Source organism: Neodiprion pinetum, chromosome 4, assembly GCF_021155775.2.
Source record: "Neodiprion pinetum isolate iyNeoPine1 chromosome 4, iyNeoPine1.2, whole genome shotgun sequence".
Taxonomy (NCBI): Eukaryota; Metazoa; Arthropoda; class Insecta; order Hymenoptera; family Diprionidae; genus Neodiprion; species Neodiprion pinetum.
The window spans coordinates 30434200-30461421 of NC_060235.2; the positions used below are offsets into that span (position 1 = coordinate 30434200).

Here is a 27222-nt window from a genome sequence, read left to right on the forward strand (position 1 = left end):
TAACACACCAAAGAATAATTCCAGGGTGACGATCTCGCAGCAGCACCGTTATTAGACCAGACCTCGGATTAATTGAACTGTTCGATCGCGGAAAGACGCTGATTGGTGTCAGGTGTTCTTGCGTCACGGTTAGATCATTTCTCGATAGTAGAAAATGTAATTCATTCGAAGATCGGCAAGTTATAGCAGAACCTGCGAGTCTGCTGGACGGAATTCTATAAAAGTATAACCACATTTTTTACCTTTCAACGCATCTCGATAAACGTCACGGGAGTCCTAGCTATTACAAGGCTTCACGGGGTTCCGGCTCGATAATGGCAGCCATCGTTAGATACAGGTTTAACCAGAATTTAAAATCGATCCATAGATTTATGGACCATATTCAGAAGCGCTTAAACTATAAAATAAAGATCATATACATGGGCAGCAGGTGTATTCGGAGTTACCGTCCACGTGTATAGTGGGTCCACAGGTATCGAGAGTATGACAAATTCGTCAAGTATTAGCTATGATAAACATGCGAGCTATATATTTAGAAGAGCACTTTGGCCGGTGATCGTATTTCAAGGACTTGAGAAGCTTCCAATTAACGAAGTTTCCTTTTCAAATAAACGTTTTGTCCGCGTGCGAAATGATTACTAACTATTACATCGAATCAGTGACCAATTTAACGAGCTGGCTTTAACAAGACGTTCACATCCGCTTTCTGCGATGAGATTTTCGAACGGCGAATCCGTAATCTGTTGATAATACACTTACTCATGACTCGCCGGCAAATTTGCAGCCTCTGTATATTTGACCCTTACCATCGTATGGCAGCTATTAAATTTGCTAATTTATTTCCCTGATGGGGAATTTTTGTTGGACTTTACCGCGGTAACGGTATTGATACAGCCTCATTAGATCTCGCTGATCCGCGAACATCTGCTGAGTAAAGTAAAACGCCAGCCTTTTTCTTTGCGGAAAAAAAATTCTAGAACGAATATTCCGTCGGCGAATAATTGAATCTTCGATTAAACCTACGGCCGATTGCGTGCTCTGCGGCGTTGCATCCGCTAAATTATTCTTCTGAATTCCGTTTACGCAATAATTGATGTACCAAGGACGTTCGACGGTGTGAGCTGTTCGGTAACCGCACGATCCGACTCATACATCGTGTTCTCGATAAACTAAATGCTCTATGAATACCCGTAAAAAACGGACTTTCTTACGATTATCCATCAATACTAGATACGAATGCAACGCGTAGCATTTGTGTAATTGTGGTTTTCTCGCACCGCAAGACTCAGGCACATAATGGATTATTTCGAATTCTTCGTCATTCAAGTTCCATAGGAGCACATCTGCTTATTCCACGACTCCCCATCGCTTTAGAAATTGTTGGAATTATACAGCCCTTTGTTACATTTTTCCCCACTAATAAAAACTGTCGGTGCTACCACGTTTTATTTTAGGTCGATGCCGATCAAGTTCGTGAGTAAGATCCATGAGATGCGAAGGAAAATTTTCGCTGAAAATACGGCTGGTTAATTCGTAAAACCTTCAGAGATGAGGCTATACGATGAATATCGTTTCGGTATAAAGGACATAGTGGCCCAAGCATCAAGGTTCATCAAAGCCCAGAAATTTGAGTCGCGCGAGTAGCCCCCCCGATCTAAAGTTTCGGCGGTGGAAACCGTGGCGGATTCGATGAACGATGTCTGACCGGTCGGTCCGGGAATAGCTTGGACCGCTGCAAACCTGTGATAGCGACTATGACAGGATATCGCATGCGACGATGGTGGGGAAAGAGGTTCGTGGATGGTATAAGAGTGGGCCAGCATGTGGAGGCGTCGGCAGTCACACTGACTTACCTTTGAGTGAAACCCGCGACTATATTCAAGGGACGTGTGTTAGGTGAGTAGAATAACAGGTCATCCCGATTTCTGTGCCGTATTTTGCCCTTCGGAAGTCCTTGCGAAGGACTAGCGTATGACATTGCTAATCGGGGGCGCGATCCAGTGATCCCTTCAAGTTTCTTCGAGTCACAAATATTCGGCGACGATTTGGCAGGGATTTTTAAAAATTGCAAGCAACCGCGCAGTGAATGAGAGAAAAACGCGGTAACGAAAGGAATGGAACGGGGTAACGAATTAAAGACTCAAAAATAGAGTTGCATGATGTTAGATTATCGGTAAATGTAAAATCGACGTGATTTCAGCTGGTTACATCGCTATTCAAACCGAATGAAAACGACGTGACAGTGAAACTATGAATTGGGTGATTAAACTAACGATAAGCGAGACCGAAGGAGGCAACAGTGCGATCTGTCAGTGGATGTGTTTCGGGTTCTTTGCCACGACCTTAAACAATCTGAGGATTTTCCAAATAGATATTCACTGTTATATCGATCGAAGCATGTATCCGATTGCAGCACTTTGCTTCAAGTGTAACGGCAAAATTTTGTGTAGCGTGTAACGAAAGAAAAATCGCACAGATGCAAAAAGTAGTAATAATTTTTTTCGATACGAACTATTTAATGCTATCACAAATTCTATTCGATTTGGCCATCCGAATATTCGAACCATGTGAGTTTCTAATCGCACGTTACGACTTAAGTGGTTCAATGTTTTCTTTTTAATCATGGAATAAGACATGTAAGTTCTCAAACGTCGCGGCATTGGATCGGTTTTTTTCACAAAGGAATCTTGCCGCTTCACTTCCTGTAGCTTGGTAGCGCGATCGTCAGGTTGGATTTAATCGTAGCAAAGTAACTCCTTAGCATCCTACATGCGACCACGTATAAAATCGATAAAGATCCGGTTCTGAAGGTGTTATTTCAAGTTTTTCCTTCTCCTTAGCGGGTTATCTCACATCTGTATGCCCGTCTTACGTGTTTACTCGCGCATTGGTGCTAGAATATTTGTATTGATATCTGCCACTCATGTTATTACGCATATACGCATTCACACATCTTTGAGGAAAACAGCTGGGGTCTCTGCACTTGAAGCAACTGCCTAGTTACTGAACGACGAACGTTAAACAGGGTCATGACTTAAACGGAAGAAACTTTCGAGTCTTTAATTAAAGCAAGTAGACAGAGAGATTAATCGTTAATTAGACCACGCCTCACGTAACACCGGGCGCGTTACGTCAAAGGATCCAATAAAGTGAAAACGATTTAACGGCACTCGAATTTCGAGACTGCGATTGTCAATTAATCAACGTTCTTATTTCTGTTCTCGAATTTTCAGAGTCCCTCAAGATGAAAGGGGCCACGATATTGCTGCTGGGTGCAGTGGCGTTGGTCGCATACGCGTCTGCTCACCCCTACTCAAAAATACCAGACGTGGCTCACCACCCCGATGGATACCACTTCAAGAAATCGTCTTCGAACTCGAATTCGAACAGCTACAGCCAGTCGAACCACGATGAGGCTGATATCGGTGGCGTTTTCGGGGGTCAAGTTTTTTCCGGAAGTAGAGCGTCGGGCTACAACACCAACGGTGGAAGCAGCAGCCACGGTTCCAGCTACTCTTCCGCCTCATTCGACGGGAATATCCCCTTCGGCATTATCGCCGGCAGTGGCATTCCTGATGCATCCCAGAACCCGACCAGCTACAACCAGCTCAATTTGGCCGGTATTAACCCTGGCACCGCGGGCTTAGGACTTGGCGACAACGGGGCTGGTTCCTTGTCCAGCTTCGGAAGCTCTGGTAACCAGGTGACCGAAGGGACATTAGCTGGTTTCGGTTCATCCGGTGCTTACGGTGGTGCTGGCGGGATCGGGTCAAGTTCTGGCTTTGCTGCTGGCAGCTCTAGCTTCAACTCCGGAAGTCAAAACTCCGCTGGCGGAGTGATTTTCGGCCAGGCGGTTACGCCGACACCCGATTCGCTCGCATCGTCCGGCGTCATTCCCTACGATCAAGTCAGTTCCAAACCCGGCGAGGTTCAGTATTGGTGGAACGGAGTTGGCAACCCCTTCGGTTTGTCCGGCAAGCCATCGGGCGGATGCTCTTCAAACGGCTGCACATTGTCCGGAACCTTTGATCTCAGTCAGGGCGCCGGTGGCGCTGAGGCCTCGAACCAGGGCGGCCAGACAAGCCTGAACATCAATGGAGGAAATCGAAATCCGTTCTTTAGTGGAGGCGCACCCAATCCCGGATCTGGATTTATCACGGCCGGTGCCTCCTTCGGTCAGACAAACATCGATTCCGGCTCATTCGGTTCTGGTTCGGACAGTATTTCCATCGACAGGTCAAAGAATCCGTTCTTCAGCGGCAGCTACACTCCGAGTCCCGCCGGATCTGCTGGATCCGCTGTATCTTTCGCCTCTTCCAATACTAACGCCGGATCTTCTGGGTTTGAATCAGCTGCTGCAGGTGGCAGCTTCAGCGGAAATCCCTTCCTAAAGCCCGGCTCTGTTATCGTTCAGAAGCCCCAGGTTATCAAAGAGTCATCTACCGCTTCACCCGAGTACGTGAACGTCGGCTCTGGCAATCCTTTCTTCAGGCCGGGATCTGGCTCCGTTGTTGTAACACCGCCGGTCGCAGTGTTCGCCGATCAGTTCAACAAAGAGGTATCACAGACCCCGACACCGCTGCCAGACTTCAGCCCAACGCCAACACCCCAACTATCCTCGGGTGGAAATTTCTTCTTCTCCACGACCCCGACACCCGGATTTTCCACTCTCGGCCCTGCCGGGTTCGACGGAGCTGGAAACTTCGAAGGTCAGAACAACCAAGTCCCGATCTCATTCGGAAGCCAGTCTACAATCGGTTTCGTAAGTTCAACCCCCGCATACCCAACTCCGTCGATATTCAGCCCTGAAGAAGAACCTTCCGTCAATCAGGATGGTTTGACAGTCGATTGCAGCGGCGAGGGGAGAATTTGCGTCCTCACGAGCCAATGCGTGAACGGCAGAGTTTTCACCAGCCAACAAGGATTGACGCAAATCAGGAGTGGGGTGAGTTTCAATTTTATTACTACCGATGCAGATTCTTTCAGCTATTCGCCAGGGCGGCGCAAATCCAACCACTTTACCCACTTTTTCTATTCACTGATCACTACAGGCAGCCTGTAAGGCGGTACGCATCGGGTCGGGTCTTGTTTGCATAGTAAATAGAAATAACGACGGTGGACGGTACGTGCCAATATTATGTCATCGACTAACATAAACAATCGAATGGATTAGGTATGACTCCAGAGTACTAAGGAGTACCTAGTCATGCTCGTTATCCCGTATGGGTGTAAGGTGAAGCTCGTAAGCTGCACGGCGTGTTGCGTATGATCGACGGACCGTCATTGTAGCGTTTTGGAATTTTACAGCGTTACTTGCTGTAGTTGTTGCATCTCAAGAATCAATAGCCATAGGCGCATGTGCATACGTGTACACAGGCATGCACTCACCGTCAGCGCATATACATGAGGTAGAAAGTGTGTTTGGTATTTACTCGCGTCTAAATGGTATCCAAATTCATTTCGTTTACCTGGGCTTATTGAAATCAAGGCCGTACTTTCTCGTACCGATTGGCGTAAGGTTTCATTCGGCCAATGACAAATTTGTTTCTTTTAGTTGTGGGCACTTGAAATCCGATAACCACCGATTGGACAGTCGTCGAAAAGAAAATAAATAATTTTCAAGACAGAAAATGATATTATCAGCATGGCTCGGGGACGGTGTTCATTTCTATTTCTGATACGTGAAATCATGTCGAAACTTTGAAAATATCCCCTCATACCCACTGTCAAGTAATGATATGCTAAGTAGTTGTTTTCGAATACGCATCTGCGCGTTATTAGTTACTAATAAAAAGATGTTTAAAAAAAATGCTATATTTTAATTAGCAATTTGTGGCCCCTCCGGCCTCTCCGGTCACGTTGCCAAAAACGCCCTCTACTTTTCTCGAGTAAATATTGATCCCGCTCAAAGTCACGAAAAATTCTGACACACCATTAATGTCAAAACGGTTGGCATTGATTTAATCAAAAAGTATATGCGAATTTCCTGCAACCATAACTGTAAATTATATTTTTTATAAGATTGAGAAAAAAAGGAAAAATTCCGCGGGCATCCTTGTACAGCATTCCGCTGATATTTCAACGTCGTGATTCACTTGGTTAAATTGGTTAACCTTCAAGGCTTTTTTTCTTCCAACGCATTAAAACGCACGCGACATTACCAGGAGACAAGTCCGGTCTCCGGGTCAGGTGATGAGGAATTTATAAAGCAAACACGGTGGCGGTGTTTGTGGGTTTTACCTGGCATTCCTTGCCCATCGGTCGCGTAACGCTGTAACTTACGAGACGTACCTCGATCGGTTATTCGTTGGTTAAGATCGTCCACGACGTCATTAGTTACCTACATGCAAAAATGCCGTTCCACAGCTGCCGTACTTTCGGGCAATAATTGCCCGGGCAGAGCCTTGTTAAATTCATAGTTTCCCAATTTTGAAAGTGACTTTTTTCTACTCCATAATCACTACACCATGATTGGGAATCTCAGATCCGCGATCTAACGCGAGAGATTTGCATATATTAAATACTCGGCCTCCGAATCGCTCGATGAACTTAGCCGTGTCTAATGCCGAATCCAAGTGGGCCGCGGTCGGGCGAATCTCGTGGAATTTTAAAATTCGCGAAATGTCATTTTCATTATACGGTGATTAAAGATACATGGTTCAGCGTCATCAAGCCACCGGTTATAATCCTTCGCGTACTCGCGTAGGCACGCGTGATTTTTTACAACGTTTTTTTTCTATCTCTCGCTCCTTCCTAACTTTAATTTCTTCTTTTTTCTTTCGCACCGATTCGCTCGAGGCACCTTGGAAACTTAATAACACCGCTGCTGGATGTCTTCCGTTTATAATTGTTGCGACCACAACGCGCCCGTTTTATGTATCGTCTGCTGGTTGCGTGGCAGGAACGGGTTTCTGATAATCTAATCCCGCCTCGTTTCAAGTCTTAACGGATCTCATTGCTGCTCGTTCGATGCGTGGCAACAGTCATCGAGCATCGAATTGTCAAGGCATAATAATCGTTAATTGCGAAGTAACGACGCGCATTTCTGACGGGCATGGGCGATTGCTATTTATTGTTAGATCCCGGCCGACGAATGCATTACCGATAAGAATTTCGTTTAATTGGAATTTACGTATTGTGAAACGGCGTGAGAATTAAACGTCAATGCGTGCAATGGAACGTCGTTTCATTTCACATCGTATTCCGTTCGGCTCTGCACACTCGCTTGGTTGAGTGAAATAGAAGTGGGCGATATCGGAGGCCAAGGGATTCAAATCACAAGATCATTACATTACATGTCGTCCGGTGCTCCAGGGTCATAGGTCCGTTGACTGTACGTTTCATCTTTATTTATGCGAGGTCTGTGATAGATCGGCGAAAGCGGTCTTACGTCACGGTTTATCAATCCGCGAATGATCGGGAAGGATTTCTCCCCACCCGTTCAACCTCGTCCCATCCCCTGCTTTTCATCTCCCTCTTCCACACACCCCGGCGAAACGGTCATTTCGGCGGACATACATATGTAACGTATTCGTAATACGCGTGATTTGTAATACGACATTACGACGCCGGGTCGGGACGCTAATCGTTTGACTTACCAATGCGGTAGCGTGGAGAACGCTCGTCTTTGGCATCTTCGGACGGTATTATGAAACAATCTTGAATTCCTGACTGGCGCCTCTTACGTTGGCTCCCTATCTCTTATACATAGGCACGTAGGTAGTTAGGTATCTGTGCACACTTTTACCTCGCATTCCGAAATTCTTTTTCTTAACAACTTTTCGTGGCGTAATTTCGGCGGCGATACGCTCTTACGGACCTTGAACGGTACCGCAGGTCCGCTCTGTTTCGACTCGGAGCTTTCGGAAACGGCGCGTCGCGAACCTGACGCCTCCGGCTTTATCCCGCGGCATTGAGAGGCCCGCGCCCACGTCTCGCACATCCGATCATTCCGTATAAGCATCGCTGCAAGAGGATGCAGGATCGCCACGCAGGATACGTGTGGGAACCGTATCTCTCTTCGATCTCGCGTGCAATTCGCAGGTGTCGCTACGCGCGTCGATGTCTGCACGCAGCGAATATCGAAAACACGTATTTATGTAATACGCGCGCGCGTTTCTGCACGTCACGAATGACCCGCTGCAAGCAGCTGGTTCTGCCTTCTCAAGACTAGCCTAACGCCCGTCGGTCCGACGTCTGCCGCACTGCGGGTGACGCGTGACGCGTCGATGATGCGGTAATAGCTCAACGTGAAGCACGCCGTTGTTACAGCTCTTCGACTCTTCCTCCAGGACGTGAGAGTGACACGACCTGAATCGAGTCGGGAGTTAATTTGCCGTAATTACCCGGGGTATCGATGGCCGATTGGCGATCGTCGATAAGATCGACGCGATGCGTCATGTATCGGGAATGAGAAATGCGCCCGGTGCTTGTACGTATACATTGGGGATATGCAGGGTATACGAGTATAAGGTTATACCTACTATACGTGTGTAGTCGGTTGGCAAGAGCCGTTGTATTACGCGTGTCTCAATCCGTTTGTGTCAAATGACACAAAGGAAACCCATCAGCGGCATGTTGTTTTAGCAACGCCTATGTAGAAGAAACGACTGAATAATTCATAGAACGAAGATGGCTTTGCTGGATAGCCGGTGGTCAATTGGAGGTTGGCATATAGTTGGTAAGGTATAATGCGCGTGGCGGGCGTTGCATAATATGGGGGAATCTTGCACGCGGTAAAAGAGACTGATTGACGGAGAAATAGCCGCGATGCGCGATGCCAGCCTCAAATTTCAACGCGACGGTATTAACGCCGCTCTCGGAGCTGGGAATTGCACAACTATTGATAGCTCCTTGGCATAATTCGTATAAACTCTTGAGCGTCGCATGGGCAAGTATCAATTCCTATCGCATATCGCGAAACCGCATCGGAGATTTACGAGAGGAAATTTTACCTTGGAAAGGCCAAGGAAGTGTTACGAGATGTGTTATCGACTCCTGGTCTGCACGCGTTGATATATCGGACCTCTCCTCTCGTTGTCGGAGCGTCTAACGAACATTAACCTGAATAGCGTTGAGAGCGATGAAATTTCCGCGCTGCTAGACAGGTTGGAAGAAATGCTTGGTAACTTTTTATTTTATTTTTATTTGATTTTTTATCTAATTTTTTCGATTAAGCGAATCTTCATAGGCGAGCGATGAATGATTCTTGCTGAATTACCTGGTTTTGGGGTAATGAAACGCCTTCCAAATCCGTGACAATGGAGACTGCTATGCGTGCTTCTCGCAATTAGAGATCTAATTGATCGTCAAACAGATGTACACACGTTTATATGTATATATATACATATATTGAACATGTGTATTGACACTGATGAAAGAGAAATATGAAAGGAGTTTTCGCGGTTAGGTGCGAATTGATATATTCCGGAGAAAATCTCGCTCAATTCGTAGCCCGGCGTAAAGAGAAATGCCGATAAATTTCTCTTGCACGCAGTTGCTGCATAGATAGGCGTCTCTCTGTTTTATTATGTACGTATCATCCAATTATTACGCGATATTCGTATCTCGCTGCAGCGGTTGTGAACGTATTACGCAACCGCAGAGACGATTTGTGTATTATGTACATGTGTTTGACGCTTTCGCGCATTTATTAACTCGCAAGTTTATCAGAATACGTCGCTGTTATACGTATGTATATTGAATATTCATCGAACGCCTTGTGTGTAGGTTCATCGCACTTAAGGTCGCTCAACAGCCTTCGATAATTTATTTATTTATTTCTGCCCGCGTGATGTGTGTGCAGCTTTACTTACGAAACCAGCCATCTTCTTGCTCAAGGTATCAGACTCCCAGAATTTCTCGTCTCGACTTGAGACATTTATTCGGTCAGCTGGATACTTACATACATGAATATTCGAGTAATACGTATTCGGTATGATTTTTTTTCTCAATCCTCTTTTCTGAAGGAACGTAATTCTTGTCACTTATGATTCAACGAAATGCTCGGCCTGCAATAATTGTCGAAAAAAAATTTTTGCGTAAACTTTCACCCACAGCTCACTCTCCCTCCGAACTGTTTATGTTATTATATGTAATTCGTTGCTAATTGCGCGTGATGTACGTCGCCGCCAATTACAGGCGTGGATCGATATGTATCCCATATCTCAATGTTCGATCGACAATTGTGATTGGGCCGTTATCCAAAGTCAGACAACTGCCAATGTTAGAAACAAGTTACCACTGGCATAGCTACCTGATTTCCGACTGACAATGAACCCATGCGTCGTGTACACCACAATTACTAGATTCGAGATACTAATCACTGTGGAACCGGTGCCACTCAATTCATCCTGCGAAGCGTGGTATTATATCAACGTTGAATTTCAGTCACGCGTTTCGCTCGATTACATTTGATCTGTCCGTTTATTTACTTATTACCGCCACGGCGCTAATTGTTTCTTCACCGAGAAAGGCCTGCTGCGTCTCAACCGCAACTAAGTGGACAATATCGTACGTTTGGCTTGGGCAAAAGGCGCCTCGCGACGATTTATCCTCAAAGTCATTTTTCTGCTCACTACATCTCCCTTTCACGTATGGTACACACGTTTCAATATCGGCATGCGAGTCAGAAAAAAAATCATGGTATTTTCATTACGCGCATATTTTCTGACATTATACCGAGGCAACCGCACCTTGTGCTAATATTATTTACGCGAATTTGCGGAATGCCGCCGCAATTACTTACAAGAAAGGATACAAAGAAGCGACAGACCGAAGGCCAAAGGGGTGTGTATCTGCAGTATGTGGAACGAATTGTATGCTTCTTAAAGAGATGTATGAATTTTTTCAGTGTTATTGGCGGTATAGGCTGGGGATTTTTTTCGAATAATTTGTCTAAATATAAAATAAATTCGTATGATAAAAGGATAATGGTCGATGGGCTATAAACCTGGATCTGTGAATCGAAATGCCAATGTCGCACGCGTGACCAAACGAGTAGACCAGACTACTTAGCGCGGTATCGGAGTGGGCTAAAGTGATTTAATCTGTTATTTATAACTCGAGTCTCCCGTATCCCTCGCGTCGCGTATATGAGTTTAACTTGAAAGATATATTATAAGTATATTATACGCAGCTTTGACTTTTTTTTCGCCACTGCTGACTTGTGAATACGTAGGTGTAGCTTTTATGATTGAATAAAAATTTCGCCAATCACGCGACCGATGACACTTTAAATCTGTGAATACATCATAATGTGCTCTATTGAACTAGGAGCGTACGTAACGTGCATGAGTGGTTGACAAAAGTCTCTTACGGATGTAAGTATGATGTCCGACGTCGAACGTACCGTACGAGTGATTTGTGTGGAGACAAAGAAACGATGGTATCAAGAAGAGAATGACAAACAAATAAATAAGACCGTCGAAAAAGAGCGTGTATTAATTACGCATGTCGATCGATAATGTCGACTACCGGTCGTTGTTCTTTGCCAGCTATCACATAATAACGAAGAAAAAAAGGAAAGAGCAGCGCGGCGGTATTAGTTCCGATTTCTTATTAGCTACATGTATACTCGCATACTGATTCCATCGACATTCTTGAGTCTCTTATTAATTAAACGATAATTTTTTACATCGAATTATTAGTACTCGTGCATCTCTCTCCTCCTAGCTTCCGAAAGCGTGATTTGCATATCCACTTTCCAATATCACTTCATATGAAGTTTTTAAAAATGATTTGTTCATTGGTTTGATATACGAGACTGTAACAAATTTCTTTCTTCATTTTTCATTTGCCAAGAACACTAAGAATAGAAAGATATGAAGAGAAAGAGGAACAGATGGTTCTTAACGATCTGTGCTCTAAATCTCAGTAGATTCTTTTCACCGCACCTTAATCACCGCCCAATAGTGAAATCAACGCGATATTCTCTATATAACTCGTACAGGTCTTAATTTAGAATGGTAAGACATTTTTCAGCCGACAAGCGAATCTAGACGCTAATCTTCGTGTTTCTTAGCACGTTCGTCACTGTTGAAGATACATATTTATTTAGACTGGTAGAAAATAGCGTACAGCGTTTTAGTTGATAATCCAGTTCAAATCGTTCACTTGCCGTTAGATACATTTCAAAGCCAAGGATTATTCGCATACAGATTGTACCTGCAGTACGCGAATTACTCGTCGCACGGATTTACGCAATCTGTGATCTGTTGGTAATTGAGCTTTTAATAGCTGTAAAATCGTGACCAAGAGACAGTCGGCATATTTAATGCTCTCAACTTTGTATTATTAAATGCAATTAGCATCTTGGTAACGATCATCAGCGCGATACATACGCGTATAATTGCCTACCGAATTCGGGGAAAAAATAGGTACGCGTAACGAGCTCAGTTATGATTTGTATTCTTCGCTTTTTAGAAACTCTCATGATGACGTTTTAGAAACTCTATTATCACAGCGCAGATTCGTTATTACACGTACCGACACTCGTAAATACGGCCGCTTTAGGTGGAAGTCGCGGACGTATAGATCATGGTGCAAATCGTCGGATGACTCATTTCAAGCTGCCGGTTTACGTGGGTTGAAAAGATGCTCGGATAACAAATACGAATTCAGACTTGAGTGTTTTTCGTTGATCAATTCATAAGGTTCACTTCACCAGCCAGCCCCACACAAATCGACTTCTCCGACCTTATTGGGATGCTTAATACCGCGGGCGTCCCCGTGGGCGCCACTATAAACTACTCTTACCGTGAAAAATAATAACAATCTCATGAATATGGGATACATTAATGGTGCTAATTGTTGCTGTTTGCATGTATACGATAAAACTGACGCATCGGCTCTATCGACAACACTTAATTATTGAAAATTTGACCTTTCAGCCTCAGCAGTGCAAGGTGAACCGCGAAGTCTGCTGCACTCTAACCGGATATTCTGGAGTATCGACACCGGGAATCGGTCAAGGTAGCTCTTTCACTTCCGCCGGCTCATCTTCGACTGCAACCTTTGGATCTAGTACAGGAAACTACGGTGGCTCTTCCAGTAGCTCCTTTAAACCAGTGAACTCTGGTTCTACAGTAAGCTTTGGACAGTCTGGACAACCTACTGGATCTCCATTAGGTTCCAGTTTGTTTGGGAAACCCAGTTCCTCGAGTGCTTATGATAAAGTAGGACAGTCTGGATCTTCATCAAGTTTCGGCCAGTTTGGACAAACAGGTTCCTCTGCCTCTATTGGTCAAGTCGGGCAATCCGGATCCTCGGGTATTTCCAACCAATTCGAACAGACGTCAAGTTCCTTTGGTGCAGGTAACAAGTTGGGACAAAGTGGATCCTCTGGCATACGTGACCAAGTCTTCACTCAATCCCGACCTTTCGGAATCTCTGGTCAAAGTGGACAATATGATTCAAGCAACTCGTACGGCCAAAATCAGCAGAAGGAATCCACCAATTTTGGCTTCGTATCCAGTGAACAAGCCTCAGCAAGTAACAGCGCAAACTCAGGAAGCCAAGGAGGAAGTGGATTCACGCAAGGGATCCCCTTAGGGTCTACTTCGGGAGCCCTAGGAACTGGCTTCTATAAACCAACCGGCATCAACTACAACGGAGGTAAGAAAGAGGGCTATGTAACCCACGGGAGAGTGAAACACAATTGCGTCAACTTCGCTGCATAATATTCATACTATGACCAAATCCAACGTTTTCCTTATTAGCCAATTCCGGTTCGGGATCGGCTAGCGCCAATGCTAATGCTGGCACCTTCACCTACACGACACCATCTTTGCCCAACAAGGGAAGCTTCTCAGGCCTTAACAAGCCAAGCACAGTGGACACCGGTCTCTTCGGATCATCCGATAATTCTGGGGAAGATTTGAGCGCTGGTGAGCCTAGTTTCACGGGGTCTTCAGTCGGTAACCAAGAGGCTTTTGCATCGAACGGATATTTACCTCCATTTGGAAGTGAACCCAGCAGCAACGTGCCAGCATTCGCCAAGCCACCACTGTCACCAAAGGAAGGAGAGCAAGGTGGGTGTTCTTTATTCTGGTCTAAGATTGTTGATTATTATCGTAATATTCGAAGTCTGACTTTAGTTGTACGATGAAATCTGGTATGTTCGAATTTCAGTTGGACCCACTAATGTAGTCCCCAGCGTCAAAGTTCCCATTCCAAGGCCCTCGGCATTCGCGCCAATCACGGTACAAGTCGGATGTGCTGCCGCACTTATTTGCGTGGAAGAACAATATTGTACCCTAGAGGGAGTGATTAGCCCACAACCGGTAGCGTTGACCACACAGCAAATCGAAAGACGAGCTCCTCTTAGCGTGAGTTTTGTACAGTGTTTTTGTATAGCTATATTATACTTGAGAAAACGTATCCACTGTCTTAGCTTTAAACTTCTTGTCTTGGTTCATGATTCACGGCTCTCTGTATGAAACGGTTTAAGTACCGATTATGCGTTAATAATATTCCACGCATATTGCGTTTTGCAGTCGTGCAGAAATCCGGACAATGGCGTTATCGGGAAATGTTGTCGTGATCCGAATTACGTTGATCCTTGGCCAACGGGTAACCTTCCCGCAAATTACTCTGGAGGTTTTGACGAACAAGGTTTCCCAACGTATTTGAACATCGCTAAGACTCGTCCTCCTAAGAAGCAGCCGACTCCAACCAAGGGCGGTGCCTTTCAGCCCACCAAAACTGTTGGTGTAACTCCAACGAAGGGTAGCTTCTTGCAACCTACCAAAACAGTTGGACTGACTCCAACTAAGGGTAGTTTTGTTCAGCCCACCCAAACTATCGCTGTAACTCCTTCTCCCTACCAAAAAGACGTCAGTGGATCGCCACCACTCAAACAGTTTGGAAATTTCTCATTTGGACAATTTTTTGAAAGGCCAGTGGAAAGTTTTCAAAACGTCGTCAGCCAATTTATCACCCCGCTGACTTCCACCGCAGCTCCTGATACACCTCAATCCGACAATGAGATTACCGAAAAACCTGTCAGTAGTTCACCCGCTCCTATATTTGGCATCTTTCCAAACCCGTTTGGAAAAAATTATGTTGCATCTGATACCATCGATAGCCCTGCAATAATTGCTCCACACACCCCGGGAACTCAGTGCGGCTTAAGAAATAGAGTAAGTGTTTTCAAATGCAATTAGAAGATTATAATTGTATAAGTTGACCTTATTCTGAGATATTTTCACTGGATTAAGGTCTCTGCAAAAAACTTTTCACATCGCGGAATAGCATTTACTTAATTCAGTCGATATCTGTTCAGATTTTAACAGATTTTGGATGTTTTTGGAATAAATTTCTATCAAGTAAAGTGAATCGTCAAACTGATTTCATATCAAAGTCTCTTCCATTTTCAATAATAATTGGTAGCTCTCTTTCGTCAACCTTAACCAATGCTATTTTCAAATTTAAAAAAGGTTCAGCGCCCAAGCTATTTGGACAGAGATGACGTCGCCTTTGGTGAGATACCATGGCAAGCAATGATTCTGTCGACCACGGATCGTAAGCTTCTGTGTTCTGGCGTGATCGTATCTCCCAACGCAGTCTTGACAGCCGCTCACTGCGTCGATGGGTGAGCATAATTTTCATCTAACAGTCTTCGTAACAACGAATATTTTCACCACCTGGTTTCTTAATAGTGAAATTGACAATTTTTATTAAATTTATGAGGCTGCTGTCAGCTGAATCGTTTTGTTGGCACTGAATAACGATTTTTAAAAATTACCATATGAATTTTTGAATGTGTGAATTGATCCCGATGAATTCGCAATATCAATAAATTGACGAAGCATCCTTAGTAACGTAATTGACATGAGAATCTAACATGGCCGATAATTCATGCGTGTGCTATGTTGAAATAACTTTGATATCGTAGCAAATGTAGAAGGATTATCCTGATTTCAAAGTTTCTCAAAAGTTGTTTTGTGGCACATGTGAAACTTTAAACATATACCGCTGAATGAACAAACCAAATATCAAATTAGACCACGGTTTGAAACGGTTTCTGATGGTACTGACATTTTATTGCGACAGATTGAGGCCTGAAGAAGTCTCGATCAAGGCTGGCGAATGGAAATTAGGGTCCGAAATCCAACAGGAGGAGCCTATCCCCTTCGAGATCGTTAAAGTTCTCAATATCCTACCGCATCCAGGTTATAACTCAGGTTCTTCAAGTTACGACCTTGCCATCCTCTTACTTGAGCACCCCGTGCGTTTAGATCAGCACGTTGATATTATTTGCCTGGGTAACATTCCCCAGCCTACAATTGGAAGAAAATGCATCTCTACGGGATGGGGAAAGGTCGTTCTTCAAGGTATGTCAAAAATTGCCTATAACCACCTTCACCGTTTATTCGTCGCACTTTTGTTATGGACGTTATGGGTACAATCGATCGGTTCATTTTTTAGTACATGCGGCTGGTTCCTTGATGCACGGCATTGACGTTGACATAGTACCTCAGGATGAGTGCAAGCGACGTGTTCAGGGCGCTGAATCCCCGGTAGCAATCGACAACACCTTGACATGCGTGAAGGCTCAGAAGGAGAGGAACAACATGTGCCAAGTTGACGTTGGCGGCCCATTGGCTTGCGATCGTGGAGACGGTATCTACGAGCTTTCCGGAATTTACAGCTACGACACCGGATGTTTGCCCACCAATCAGGTGAGATTTTCAATTCTGAATAACCTTCCGAGTTCCATTAGCTTCTACTTTTTATGGTTCGGTTAGGACTTGGACTGGAATTTCTGATTGGTTCTTATTGTTTCGATATTGTTTACAGGTCGCAACTTATGCTCTAATTGACACGAACTGGGTGAAGCAGACGTTGTCTTCCCCACCGTTACCAAACTTTGAACGCCAAGTCCAGAAGCCAGCACCAGTCTGCGATTGCCAGAAGAGCTATCTCCCACCATCACTCAACCAGTACCTTCCGCCAGTATAAACAGTGACCAAGTGATAAGTTCTTGTTGCAATGATGATAATACCTTTCTACCAACGTATGTCGTCAGAGCGGTATGAAAATTATACTGCTGCCGAACGAGTAACATGTAAGAATGCCATATATTTCCAAAAAGATATGGAAAAACGTTTTTTACGTACCCAAATTTTTGGAAAACGAAAATGTAATTCAACGAAATTTATAACAAAAAAACGTGGTAGAACACCATTGTTTATTTAACCATTCCAATTGAGCTATATTGTATCGCAAGAGAACATCTCTAACACATTTTTGAAACCCTAAGGTCTGATTTTAATTTATATCGTAACTAAGGATTAAATCTAAACATAGACTTAAATAAAATAGAGGTACTTAAGATATACCATGGGGCTCCAAATCTTTTGATAATCAAATTCATGTGTACTGTTCCAAAAGATTTGGATGCCAAAACGATCCTTGGCATATCAAAATCTTGAGACAATATTGAAATTTTGATGAAGCCGATGCACCTATTTTTCTAAGGAACTTAATTAAGCTAAGAATAAAATAAAGTTTGATATTTTATTAAAAATACAAATACTTGCATAATTTGTTTTATCATTGTGTGCGGAAAGGGAAAGAAAAGCAAAAAAAGAATATACATTTCGTAACTGTGATACAAAAAAAGGTGTTATTTCCAATATACGTTAAAAAAAAATTGCGCAAATCCTTTTCAGATAATATTGGAGTAAGTTTTTTTACATGTCTAATGTTGCTTAATCTCTCGCTCGAATCTACGAATAACTATTATTTGCCCAGCTGGTCCAAGCTGAATTCGTTGCCATATGGATACCAGACACGTAAATACGTATTCACGTTACGGAGAGATTGGAATTCGCGTTTTGCAAATGATTGTGATTCCAATTCTACGTTCGGATACTAAAAGCGTTTCAACATGTTTGCCAGGTAAGGAATTATACATTAAATTCGCAGGAGATTTACTAACTATATTAATAATCGTTGGGTAGAAACGCCTGCTACTGTGCGAATATGCAACACGTTGTACATGGTGCTCAGCTGTGTTGACAGCTGGCAGGCGACGAGAGCACGCGCCGTGGCGATGTCACGTGGCAAGAAGATACAAATCTTTCGGTCGGCACCTGTCAAAGCGATCTACGTACGTGGAAGGTAAATAAAATATGTGCTGACGTGAATAATTGTTCAGATAAAACTCTTCAATCTGTTTCGGTATCGTAACAAGTACCGTATTACTGAAGAGGCAGCCGAACCACTTCACCTACTAGTACAGGATTAAACCCGACATCCCAACCTTGTAGTCTGTCTTTAGAAATAGAGGTTATGTTTAAAATATTGTTAAGAGTAAATTCAGTGTTCAGTGGACACGATTGTGCTCTTTTTTAATGTTACAATCAATTGATCAAGACTAAACGTAACAAAATTTCTTACCAGATGTCTGGAGGTCAGAAAATTATTCTAGTCACAGGGGGAACTGGACTTGTCGGTAATGCCATTCGAGATATTGTGGATGAAGATTTGAGACCTGATGAGAAGTGGATATTTATCGGTTCTAAGGACGCAGATCTATGGTGAGTTTATGTCGCGTTCCGGATTGTGAATTAAAGGAAATCTGGAGACGATGAGAGTAATTTATTAGTTTGTGTACATCTTGTCGCTTCCAGAATTTGTCCATATTCCATTATTTTGATGAAATTGGTCTAACTGGTTGCAATAATGTTTTCCCATATTTTTAGGAACATTATAAAATTAGAACATGCTTAACCTTTCATTTATTTTCTTGGATATTGAAATACTCGTTGAAAGACTGATGAGAAAAATATCAAAAGAAAACGAAAGCAATGTAATGAACTGAGTCGGTACCTGTCATCTAAATTTTTAAATATTTTCCAGTAACAAGCAAAGTACAGAGGCTTTATTTGAAAAGTATAAACCAACTCATGTAATACATCTAGCAGCTATGGTTGGAGGCTTATTCCACAATATGTCTCACAATTTGGATTTTTTGGTAAATATTATAAAACCGACAAAGTTTTTTGCGGAATTTCTTTCGAGATATCAAGACGAAAGCTATTTTTATTGTTCCAGAGAAAAAATCTACACATGAACGACAATGTGTTACAAACTGCACATGAGAATAACGTTAGCAAAGTTGTATCTTGTCTTTCGACATGTATATTTCCAGATAAGACAACTTATCCCATTGACGAAACTATGGTGAGTAAAAATTGTAACGTTTTTACTCAAACGTTATTCATTGAATTGTGGAAAATAAAGGTGATGTAAAATTGAGTTCAGTCAGTAGTAACAGATTGAAATCATCATCAGTTACTTGATATCGCTTAGAGATTGGTAATTGCTGGTTGACCAGTGTCCATGAGTAAATAATATCTTGGATATTCAAGCCTCGACCACAGATATCAAATCAATTTAATCCGAAAGAAGTGTCAATTGAATGTAATGATAATTTTCAGATTCATAACGGTCCTCCCCATCCATCTAACTATGGTTATAGCTATGCAAAGCGACTAATTGATGTAGCAAATAGGGGTTACGCTCAACAACATGGTAGACTTTACACCAGTGTGATTCCCTGCAATGTTTTCGGACCTCACGATAATTTTCATCCAAGTGCTAGTCATGTGGTTCCTGGATTGATGAGGAAACTTCATGATATAATTGCGGATGGTGACGATAATAATATTGACGAAAAATACTAGGATTTCCTGTATTTCTAGTCTTGTTTTAAAGTGGTTCAAACTAATTATTGCTTCTTTGTTTCAGGTAACACTGAGGATAAGGTCTTCACAGTCTTGGGGTCTGGTAAGCCATTGCGACAATTCATTTACAGCAGAGATTTGGCGAAGCTTTTCATTTGGGTCCTTAGGGAGTACGACTCAGTGGAGCCAATCATATTGTCAGGTAAGTGCCAAATACTGACGTTGTAATTTACACTTTTAACTTATTTGATTTGAAAAATTGTGCTGCACAAATCGGTGTTTATCAAAACTGGGTTCATCTTGCGATGCAACGTATAGTAGCAGTTCGAGATAAATGAACTCTGTAGGCTAACTTTTTCGAAATTTCAGTGGACGAATCGCAAGAAGTAACAATTTCCGAAGTAGCAGAAGCTTTGGTAAAGGCATTCGACTTTAAAGGAAAAATCGTGTACGATACTTCAGCTGCAGACGGACAATATAAAAAGACAGCGAGTAACGCGAAGTTGAGATCTTATTTACCTGATTTTAAATTCACTCCCTTTGATCAGGCTATTAAAAAGACCGTTGAATGGTATCAAGATAATTATGACCAGGCCAGAAATTAGGAAATTTGTGTTTGATCTACTGTCATCACGATAATTGCGTAAAAAATGGTGCCGCGAACCAGCAGTTCCGAAAATCGATTTTATTTCGTAAGGCTTTGAAACCCTTCTAATGTCTTCTATATGACAATAATCTTTCTAGTAAAAGTAAAACATAAAAATATGAAAAGCTAGATGATTTTAGCAACTACATCGTGTTATGTTGATACATTATAATTTGTTGCAATCATAGAATCTATTTATTACAGCAGTCGTTATCATGTTAGATTTTATTTTCAACCCACTACTTGAAACCTAATTAACGGTGACATGAAAGGGCTTCAACGAATTTGCGCTGCACCTGATTCGCGTTACTGGAGACTGTAAAAACGTGATTAACCGTAACCATACAAGATTTCGTTCGATTATTTGGGACTCTAAGACCAGGGATAGACTGACATTTCTAATATTTTTTGACTTACTGAAACTGAAAAAAATGTATAAATAATTGTATTATAATATGGTATCTGTATTTTTGGGATGAAAATAAAGTTCAAATAATGCTCAGCGTGAAATTACTTGAATATAACGTAAAACATACTTTTAACGTTATAGTTTGTTATCTATAATGCAGTTTGTATTGAGAAAATTTTACGGGACATGTATTTCAAATCGTCGACCAGTCAGTAATGTTTTGGATTTTTTCTTACGGTACACGAAACCGCATCAATAGCTGCCAATAAGTAAATCATGAGTCTGTCAGCTTTCGAATACTTGTTGCGAACTCCGAAGTACGCTATCAACTTGAAGTCTATTTTATAGTGCTTTCGGCTACGCTAAAAGTAGAAAACTTCATCAGGTTAAAATGTAAAACTTGTATTAGTAGCAATCCTACCCAGGTTTCCATACGCGTTTCCCAAATGTATAAAAAGAGGGCTCACTCCTATTCCCGCAGTGAAATACGAAGGACGTTTAATTAAATTTCGCATGCGACAGTAAAACGTTTTTTCTTAGGGATTGGGAGGTGGCTGAAAATTATAGTTCACTTTCTATATCCTTGCGCGTAAGTGTCGCCATTCTTACGACTCGTGGAATCGAATCAATTGATGGATTTGAACGACGTTTATGATCAACCGCAGAGCTTCGCCAGTTGATAAAATTTTTCGTTCCATCGTTCTCCCTTTTTCTCTATACTCACAATTATATTTTTTCAGCACTGCGCTAAAAGAATTTTGTATTGGGTAAAGAAAACAAAACCTTTGCCAAGTTACCAGCAAAAATGCGTACTACCTAATGAAACGATATAATTCCAAAAAATGTATGCTGTTTTTTGCTAAAGACGATGAGAAACATCAACGTGATTTACGATATATTGCAGCCTCGTTAGTGTGGAACGTTTGTTAGTACCGTGTGTAATATAATCAGTCGCACTACACTCTCTTGATGCTCGAGAACTCACTGAATCGGTCCAACCTTTAACCGGCACTTTAAATTAATCGAGCTGTTCTCAGCTAATTTAATTTATTAGCCCAATTAATTTCTCATTATCAATTGTTCAGTCGTTGGTTTTGAATGCATTTCGTGTAGGATTAACGATTGTAATCAAGCATTCGAGCATTTATATCGTTATCGACAAATTACTGAGAAAATTTGCGTTACTGAAGAAGTACAGGAATAGATGCTTATATCGTACACATAACAATTTATCTTGTTGAAAAAAGTATAGAATTCTTTTACAACGTAGTCGGCTATTTTCAAGAACTGAGTACTACCGTTTTAGATACACATATTCATATTTCTTGTTCCGGAAAATTGTTTTTACCTTTATTTACATATACACTGTGAAATTGTTATTTCATGATCGACAGATATGTAATAAGCAGTCGAGCCGAAATTGCACGAACTTCATAGAATTTTCCGTTTAACATTAAATGTGTACCGGTTGTAAAGAGAATTCCAAGTGTTTTGAAACTTATTGCAGTTTATCGATCTCCATCAATCGATGACAGTTTTAACAAACATTAAAGATTACCACTTGGCATCCGGTTCAATGCTGGTCTGATTTCAATTGTCAGGATTTCAATTTCTTCGACAAAGAAATTTCAATCATGCGAGCAAAAGAAATACACGTGGAAATCTTTTAGAAGATCATGTTCTGCATTCTGTCGAATCGTCAAGAAATTCTCAAAAACTCGCGTCCTTTGTGGAATTATTCATCAAAGAATAAAAAAGAAGAAAGTAACGTCTTTAGAAACCCTGACGATTGTAATCGGTATATTAATTAGTTTGAAAACTCGTGATAGCTTATCAATTCTCGTACAATCACCGTCGTCACTGAATGTCATCCGTAAAATTAAAGCGAGTTTCAGAATGCCTAAACCACGTTTGGTACAATCCATTTTCTTCATCAGTCTATAAAACCAAGGGCTTTGGCAGTAAATCACGCGACTTGTGAATCTTAATGCTCCCCGTTCCACCGTGCCGCGTCGTTTATGCTCCGATAAAGTATACCTATATGATATAGCTGTATCTACATCAGCTCTGATTTGGTGAATGAAAAGTCTCTCGTTTTATAACATTCATGCGTATACGCAGTATAATGTATATTACATTCTGTTGTTATTGAGGTAATCTCTGCCTTTTCTCACCCTCCGGTACTTGAGGTATTCATTTACCTCTAATACCTCATCTCCTAAATATTGACATAAGACGTAGGGTGAGACCGGGCGAATTCCTCGAGGCACGTCGCAGGCATCTTGAATGTTTCTCAATTCGCATTTCACACCGAGCGTTAGCGATGCCGATTAGCCCAGTCGAAATGTACGAATAAAAAAAAAAAAAAAACACGTGAACATCCAATTACCTATTACATACCAGCATTTTCATTTTTCACTCGTTGGGGAAGGTCATTGGTAGTCTGAATCAAGAATTTCATGCAGACTCTGCGCTAGCTTCGGTCGGCATCTCGAATTTATGGGGGAATTTGTTTTTGTCAAATAACTCGGTCATTTTCCACTATTGACTAAAAATTCTAATAACTAAATTCGTAGGAAATTTAATTCTCCACAACTTTGATCCCAGCAATATTTTGTCTGCGATCGATATTTTCCGACTTAAACGATAAATTCGAAATGGCGGTCGAAGCTACTGCAGAATCTGTTCGAAATTTTGGATTTAGATTGCACATGACCTCCCTCTCTCTCACCTCAATGATTACAAAAAGGAAATTGTAGCATCTAAAAATTGTAATTCCTAACGTTCGTTTCTACCGGACTATATGGCTCGGCTCCGTGAAGGGCTGCGGGTCGAAGGGCGGGGGAGGCGTTGCGAAGGGGGTTCCGCAGTTTGCGGCGCTCGGCGCCGGGTGATTCGACGCAAGCGCCGGGACGCCGAGGGTTGTGCAGTGTGCGCGAGGAAGCTGCCCTCGACGGACGTCAATCCGTCGGACCCGACGGAGATGGCCGTGGCACGTGGTGCACCGAGAGATTTAAACCTCTGACAAATTTCTTGAGCTTGCGGCGGTTAGGCGGATGACAGTGCGAGGCTGCAGTGACCGTGACGAGACGGGGGGATGATAACTTTCAACTATTACTTGCGTCGTGTAAACTTGATTACTTTCAATTTTTACCATTTTTAAAAACTAATCGCTAAATTTTATTACACACTGTAACGTCGGTCGTGATGTTTGGAATAATTATTCAATAACGACGTGGCGATACGCTGCATGCACACTGTTATTTGTACGTACTTGTCGAATAATTACGCTGGCTTAGCCTTGTAATGTATTTCGATATATGACGTGCTATTGCTGATTCCGCAAGTGCATTGCAGGTTGTCGCGACGATTTGTTCAAACTGTACCTTAAACCCATCGAGAAATGAACAGCTCGCGCTATAACTCGCAATCAATCCTTTTTCAATTTATTACGGTACACTGAGATCGACATTATATTGTACGTGACAAGTGTGCCTTCGGTATTCCGTTGCAGATTTACAATAATCCAAAATTGAGTGCCATGTGTGTGTGCGTGATGTAATAAGTGGTGTCAAAATTTCTCTCCAGTTGTCATTGTAGCGTATAGATTAACAATTACTTGTGTATTTAACCAGTAATAGAAATCAACGAAAATATTTTTAAATGTCGACAAGTAGTTTGACTTTCGGAGCAAGAATTTCCCGGCCAAACCGGATCTCGTTTGTATTTCTGTTTACAATTATACACTCCTCGGAGGATGAGTAAAATTCTACCTGAGGCATGCCTGTCGAAGGCAGCCAGCTCGGTTCGAAGCTTTGCATTGGCAGCATTGCCGAGAAAATCCGGCAAGTGGGTAGCCAAGATAAAAAAGAAAAAAAGTGACCCTCTACCCGTCGGTGGCCCGCCACACTTAGCGTTGCGTTAAAGTAAAAATAAGCTTAAGCCCGGTTTTTACAGCCAAACTAAACTCGGCTATTCTTATAGCTGTGTATATCTACGATCATTATCGAGTCATCCTTCGCGGAATCAAATCGATTCATAATATACCTGCCCGCATCCATGATCGCCAGTATTTCGCTCTGGTTCGTAGAGTAAATAAATTGCTCGGTTGAATCGTAGCGTCGAAAAGTTTCTTCAATTGATATCGAAGAGTTTCGTACACGCGTAGATTCAAAATCGCGATAATACAGTAATTCGTAATTAGCAAAGCCCTCTCGATTGGTTTCCTTTACCCCTGCAGTACACATAGTGTCGGGTATATTATACGTATCTTGAATCTATTAAGTGTAATCTTTCTACAAAGTATTTCAACCCAATTTCTGAACATCGCGATGCGTCTAACAAAGTTAAGCTTATATAGCTAGACATTGAGAAACCTTATTCGCGAGACACTTTAATTATCTAATGAACTTTCATGACTGTTTCGAATTGTAAATGTAGCTTCCTGTTGCGTTGAATTAGATACGTAGACTTTCAAGCACACTGATAGACCTTCTGTTTCGGGTTCACGTATTTCTTCCACCGTATTCATATACCCTGATGCTCATTCGATTTCTATTTAACTAAATTATCTGGTGCTGGTAGTAATTTCCAATTTACATATAATTATACTGGCAGTACAATCTGCATAGTTAATTCGGTGTTACATTAGCGGGTGGATAAAGTTTTGTCATTGAAAATTTTTTGTCGTCTCCAAGTGCAAGATATAATTTATACTCGTTCTATAGTTACTCACTATTTGCATTACTAAATAATGAAAGTTTCGGCGGGTACAACAGATTATCTTACACCTGTGATAAATAAAGCAACAATTGTTAAAATGCTGCAGATTTGATGCACGTTCCTTATGGTGGCGGAGTCGAAGTAAACGAATTTCAACCGATTAATGAAGATCAACAAACGCTTTATTCGATACGTTTATTCCTCAGCAATTCGTTCCGGATTTCTTGTCAAAGGTTTTGTGGTTTGAAATAACGCTGACCGGTAGGTAAAGGCTTTCGGTCGTCATTGCGCGATGTGTAAAATGATCTCACTCCAACAACCGCGACGATGTCGCGTATCGGGTTTTTCGCATATGTCAGTAGTTTCCTGTTTAAACCATTACACGGACTCAATTTGCGCCGAATGAACGCTCAATAGTACACACAAATAAGTGAGCTGAATTTATTCGTGGTACACGCTGGACTCTTGATTCGCGAGGATCTCGTGAAAAAAAGCTAATACGAATATTTATACTTACACTTATACGTACGAAGTAAGGAGAGAAAAGTGCCGTGCAAACACAGCTGTGTTTTGAATTACGTAAGAGTGAAATTATAAAGTAACAATATAATACGCACAAGCGAAGATAGATGGAAACTGTGAAACGAGTTTAATAAAAGTCGAGTGGATCGAGTAAAGCTGCTGCAAAGACACAGATGAGAGACATGGAAGTAGCGACGCGGCTCAAAGGGCTGCGGAATAGCTCGGCAACATCAATAATTGGCTCAAGATTTGTGCATATTTTGGCAGACTTTAACGAGCTGTTAATAATGAAGTGCGTCGTTAGAACATAGTATTGGAGATCGGTTGGGATCATGCCAGGTATCGTGGTGTTCCGGCGCCGATGGAGCGTCGGCAGTGACGACCTGGTCGTTCCCGGCGTCTTCCTCTTCGTTCTGCATCTCATATGGTAAGTTCGATTGTGTTCGATACAGGTACGTGTAATACCCTTTACACTCCTCGGCTAGCTCGATTCCCGCGTAAAAACGACTATCATTTTGACACTCGTTTTAATCGTAGTAACTAGAAAAAATCAGTAAAACAGGTATCGTTAAACAAACTGTTTGAATATTGCTCGAATTACGAGAAACGAGGTACGCGTAACCATTTTGCACTATTGTGGATCCTTTTTTGGTAATTGCAACGCAAAATCAGTTTGTGAGGTTTACTCTACTTGTTTTAGCTAAACAAGGCTTTAATATCAATTTATCGTTGCACAGGCATTAAATTTTCGTAACAGTTACAAGAAAATATAGTAACAATGATCGTAATGAGAATGAATAGTAACGGATACTAGACTTTCCGGTAACAGCTGGAAAACTAATTTTCATTTTGTACCTAGAAGTATATTTGTCGATTGTGGTAAAAAATGAAAATAGTTAAGGACTGAGCGGTAACCGGAACTAAAAATTTCTCTCAGTGCATGCATCGGTATGTTGTACTCAAGTTCTTACGACTACGTGATATAAGGGTCACATCCTCTTTTTCCAAGCCTTTCACGTGCTCCTGTCGGAATCTGTAATAATTATTTAATTGTGTACGTGCACGGTTGCACTCGATTATTCAATTGGCATTCCTGTTGAGTTGTTATTTATTTGATAATTATTTTTAACGTTCGTCATCTCCATTCTGTCCGACGAAGAGTCAGACAGTATCTCGCAGGATAGAGTTTCCACCCACTTCCGCATCGGTCGCGGTTTTGTGAAGGCGCA

The 27222-nt window shown here is 42.1% G+C and overlaps 3 protein-coding genes across 16 annotated transcripts in view; all 3 read left to right on the forward strand.

The window, feature by feature from the left end:
* The first annotated feature begins 1757 nt into the window (after positions 1-1757).
* Positions 1758-17536, forward strand: scaf (scarface). Its single transcript, XM_046619801.2, has 10 exons — positions 1758-1896; positions 3234-4945; positions 12891-13614; positions 13719-14030; positions 14131-14327; positions 14496-15140; positions 15438-15592; positions 16054-16334; positions 16429-16682; positions 16801-17536. Exons 2-10 carry the CDS (start codon positions 3245-3247, stop codon positions 16960-16962), a joined length of 4431 nt encoding a protein of 1476 aa, XP_046475757.1. The 5' UTR covers positions 1758-1896; positions 3234-3244; the 3' UTR covers positions 16963-17536.
* A 449-nt stretch (positions 17537-17985) lies between these two features.
* Gmer (GDP-L-fucose synthase-like protein) lies at positions 17986-20850 on the forward strand. 2 transcript variants are annotated; one of them, XM_046621638.1, is made up of 7 exons: positions 17986-18126; positions 18409-18545; positions 18868-18982; positions 19063-19191; positions 19449-19662; positions 19759-19896; positions 20064-20850. In XM_046621638.1, exons 2-7 carry the CDS (start codon positions 18409-18411, stop codon positions 20297-20299), a joined length of 969 nt encoding a protein of 322 aa, XP_046477594.1. In that variant the 5' UTR covers positions 17986-18126; the 3' UTR covers positions 20300-20850. The 2 variants fall into 2 exon arrangements, with proteins under 2 accessions (XP_046477594.1, XP_046477595.1); XM_046621639.1 differs by lacking the exon at positions 17986-18126 and adding an exon at positions 18133-18294.
* A 2823-nt stretch (positions 20851-23673) lies between these two features.
* inaE (inactivation no afterpotential E) overlaps positions 23674-27222 on the forward strand; it is a 45978-nt gene continuing 42429 nt past the window's right edge. For 8 of the 13 annotated variants that reach the window (XM_046623146.2, XM_046623147.2, XM_046623136.2 and 5 more), the window contains exons 1-2: positions 23674-24468; positions 25578-26420. In XM_046623146.2, the coding sequence (XP_046479102.1) occupies positions 26326-26420 (95 nt within the window). In that variant the 5' untranslated portion in view covers positions 23674-24468; positions 25578-26325. The remainder of the gene's footprint in view (positions 24469-25577; positions 26421-27222) is intronic. The other 5 variants (XM_046623141.2, XM_046623138.2, XM_046623139.2 and 2 more) reach the window with 5 other exon arrangements.

Coding starts and splice junctions, on each gene's coding strand:
- scaf (XM_046619801.2), top strand. CDS start 3,245: ATGAAAGGGGCCACGATATTGCTGCTGGGTGCAGTGGCGTTGGTCGCA. Junction 14,031..14,130: donor ACCAAAGGAAGGAGAGCAAG/GTGGGTGTTCTT, acceptor TTCGAATTTCAG/TTGGACCCACTAATGTAGTC. Junction 14,328..14,495: donor AAAGACGAGCTCCTCTTAGC/GTGAGTTTTGTA, acceptor TGCGTTTTGCAG/TCGTGCAGAAATCCGGACAA.
- Gmer (XM_046621638.1), top strand. CDS start 18,409: ATGTCTGGAGGTCAGAAAATTATTCTAGTCACAGGGGGAACTGGACTT. Junction 19,192..19,448: donor ATCCCATTGACGAAACTATG/GTGAGTAAAAAT, acceptor GATAATTTTCAG/ATTCATAACGGTCCTCCCCA. Junction 19,663..19,758: donor TCATGATATAATTGCGGATG/GTGACGATAATA, acceptor TCTTTGTTTCAG/GTAACACTGAGGATAAGGTC.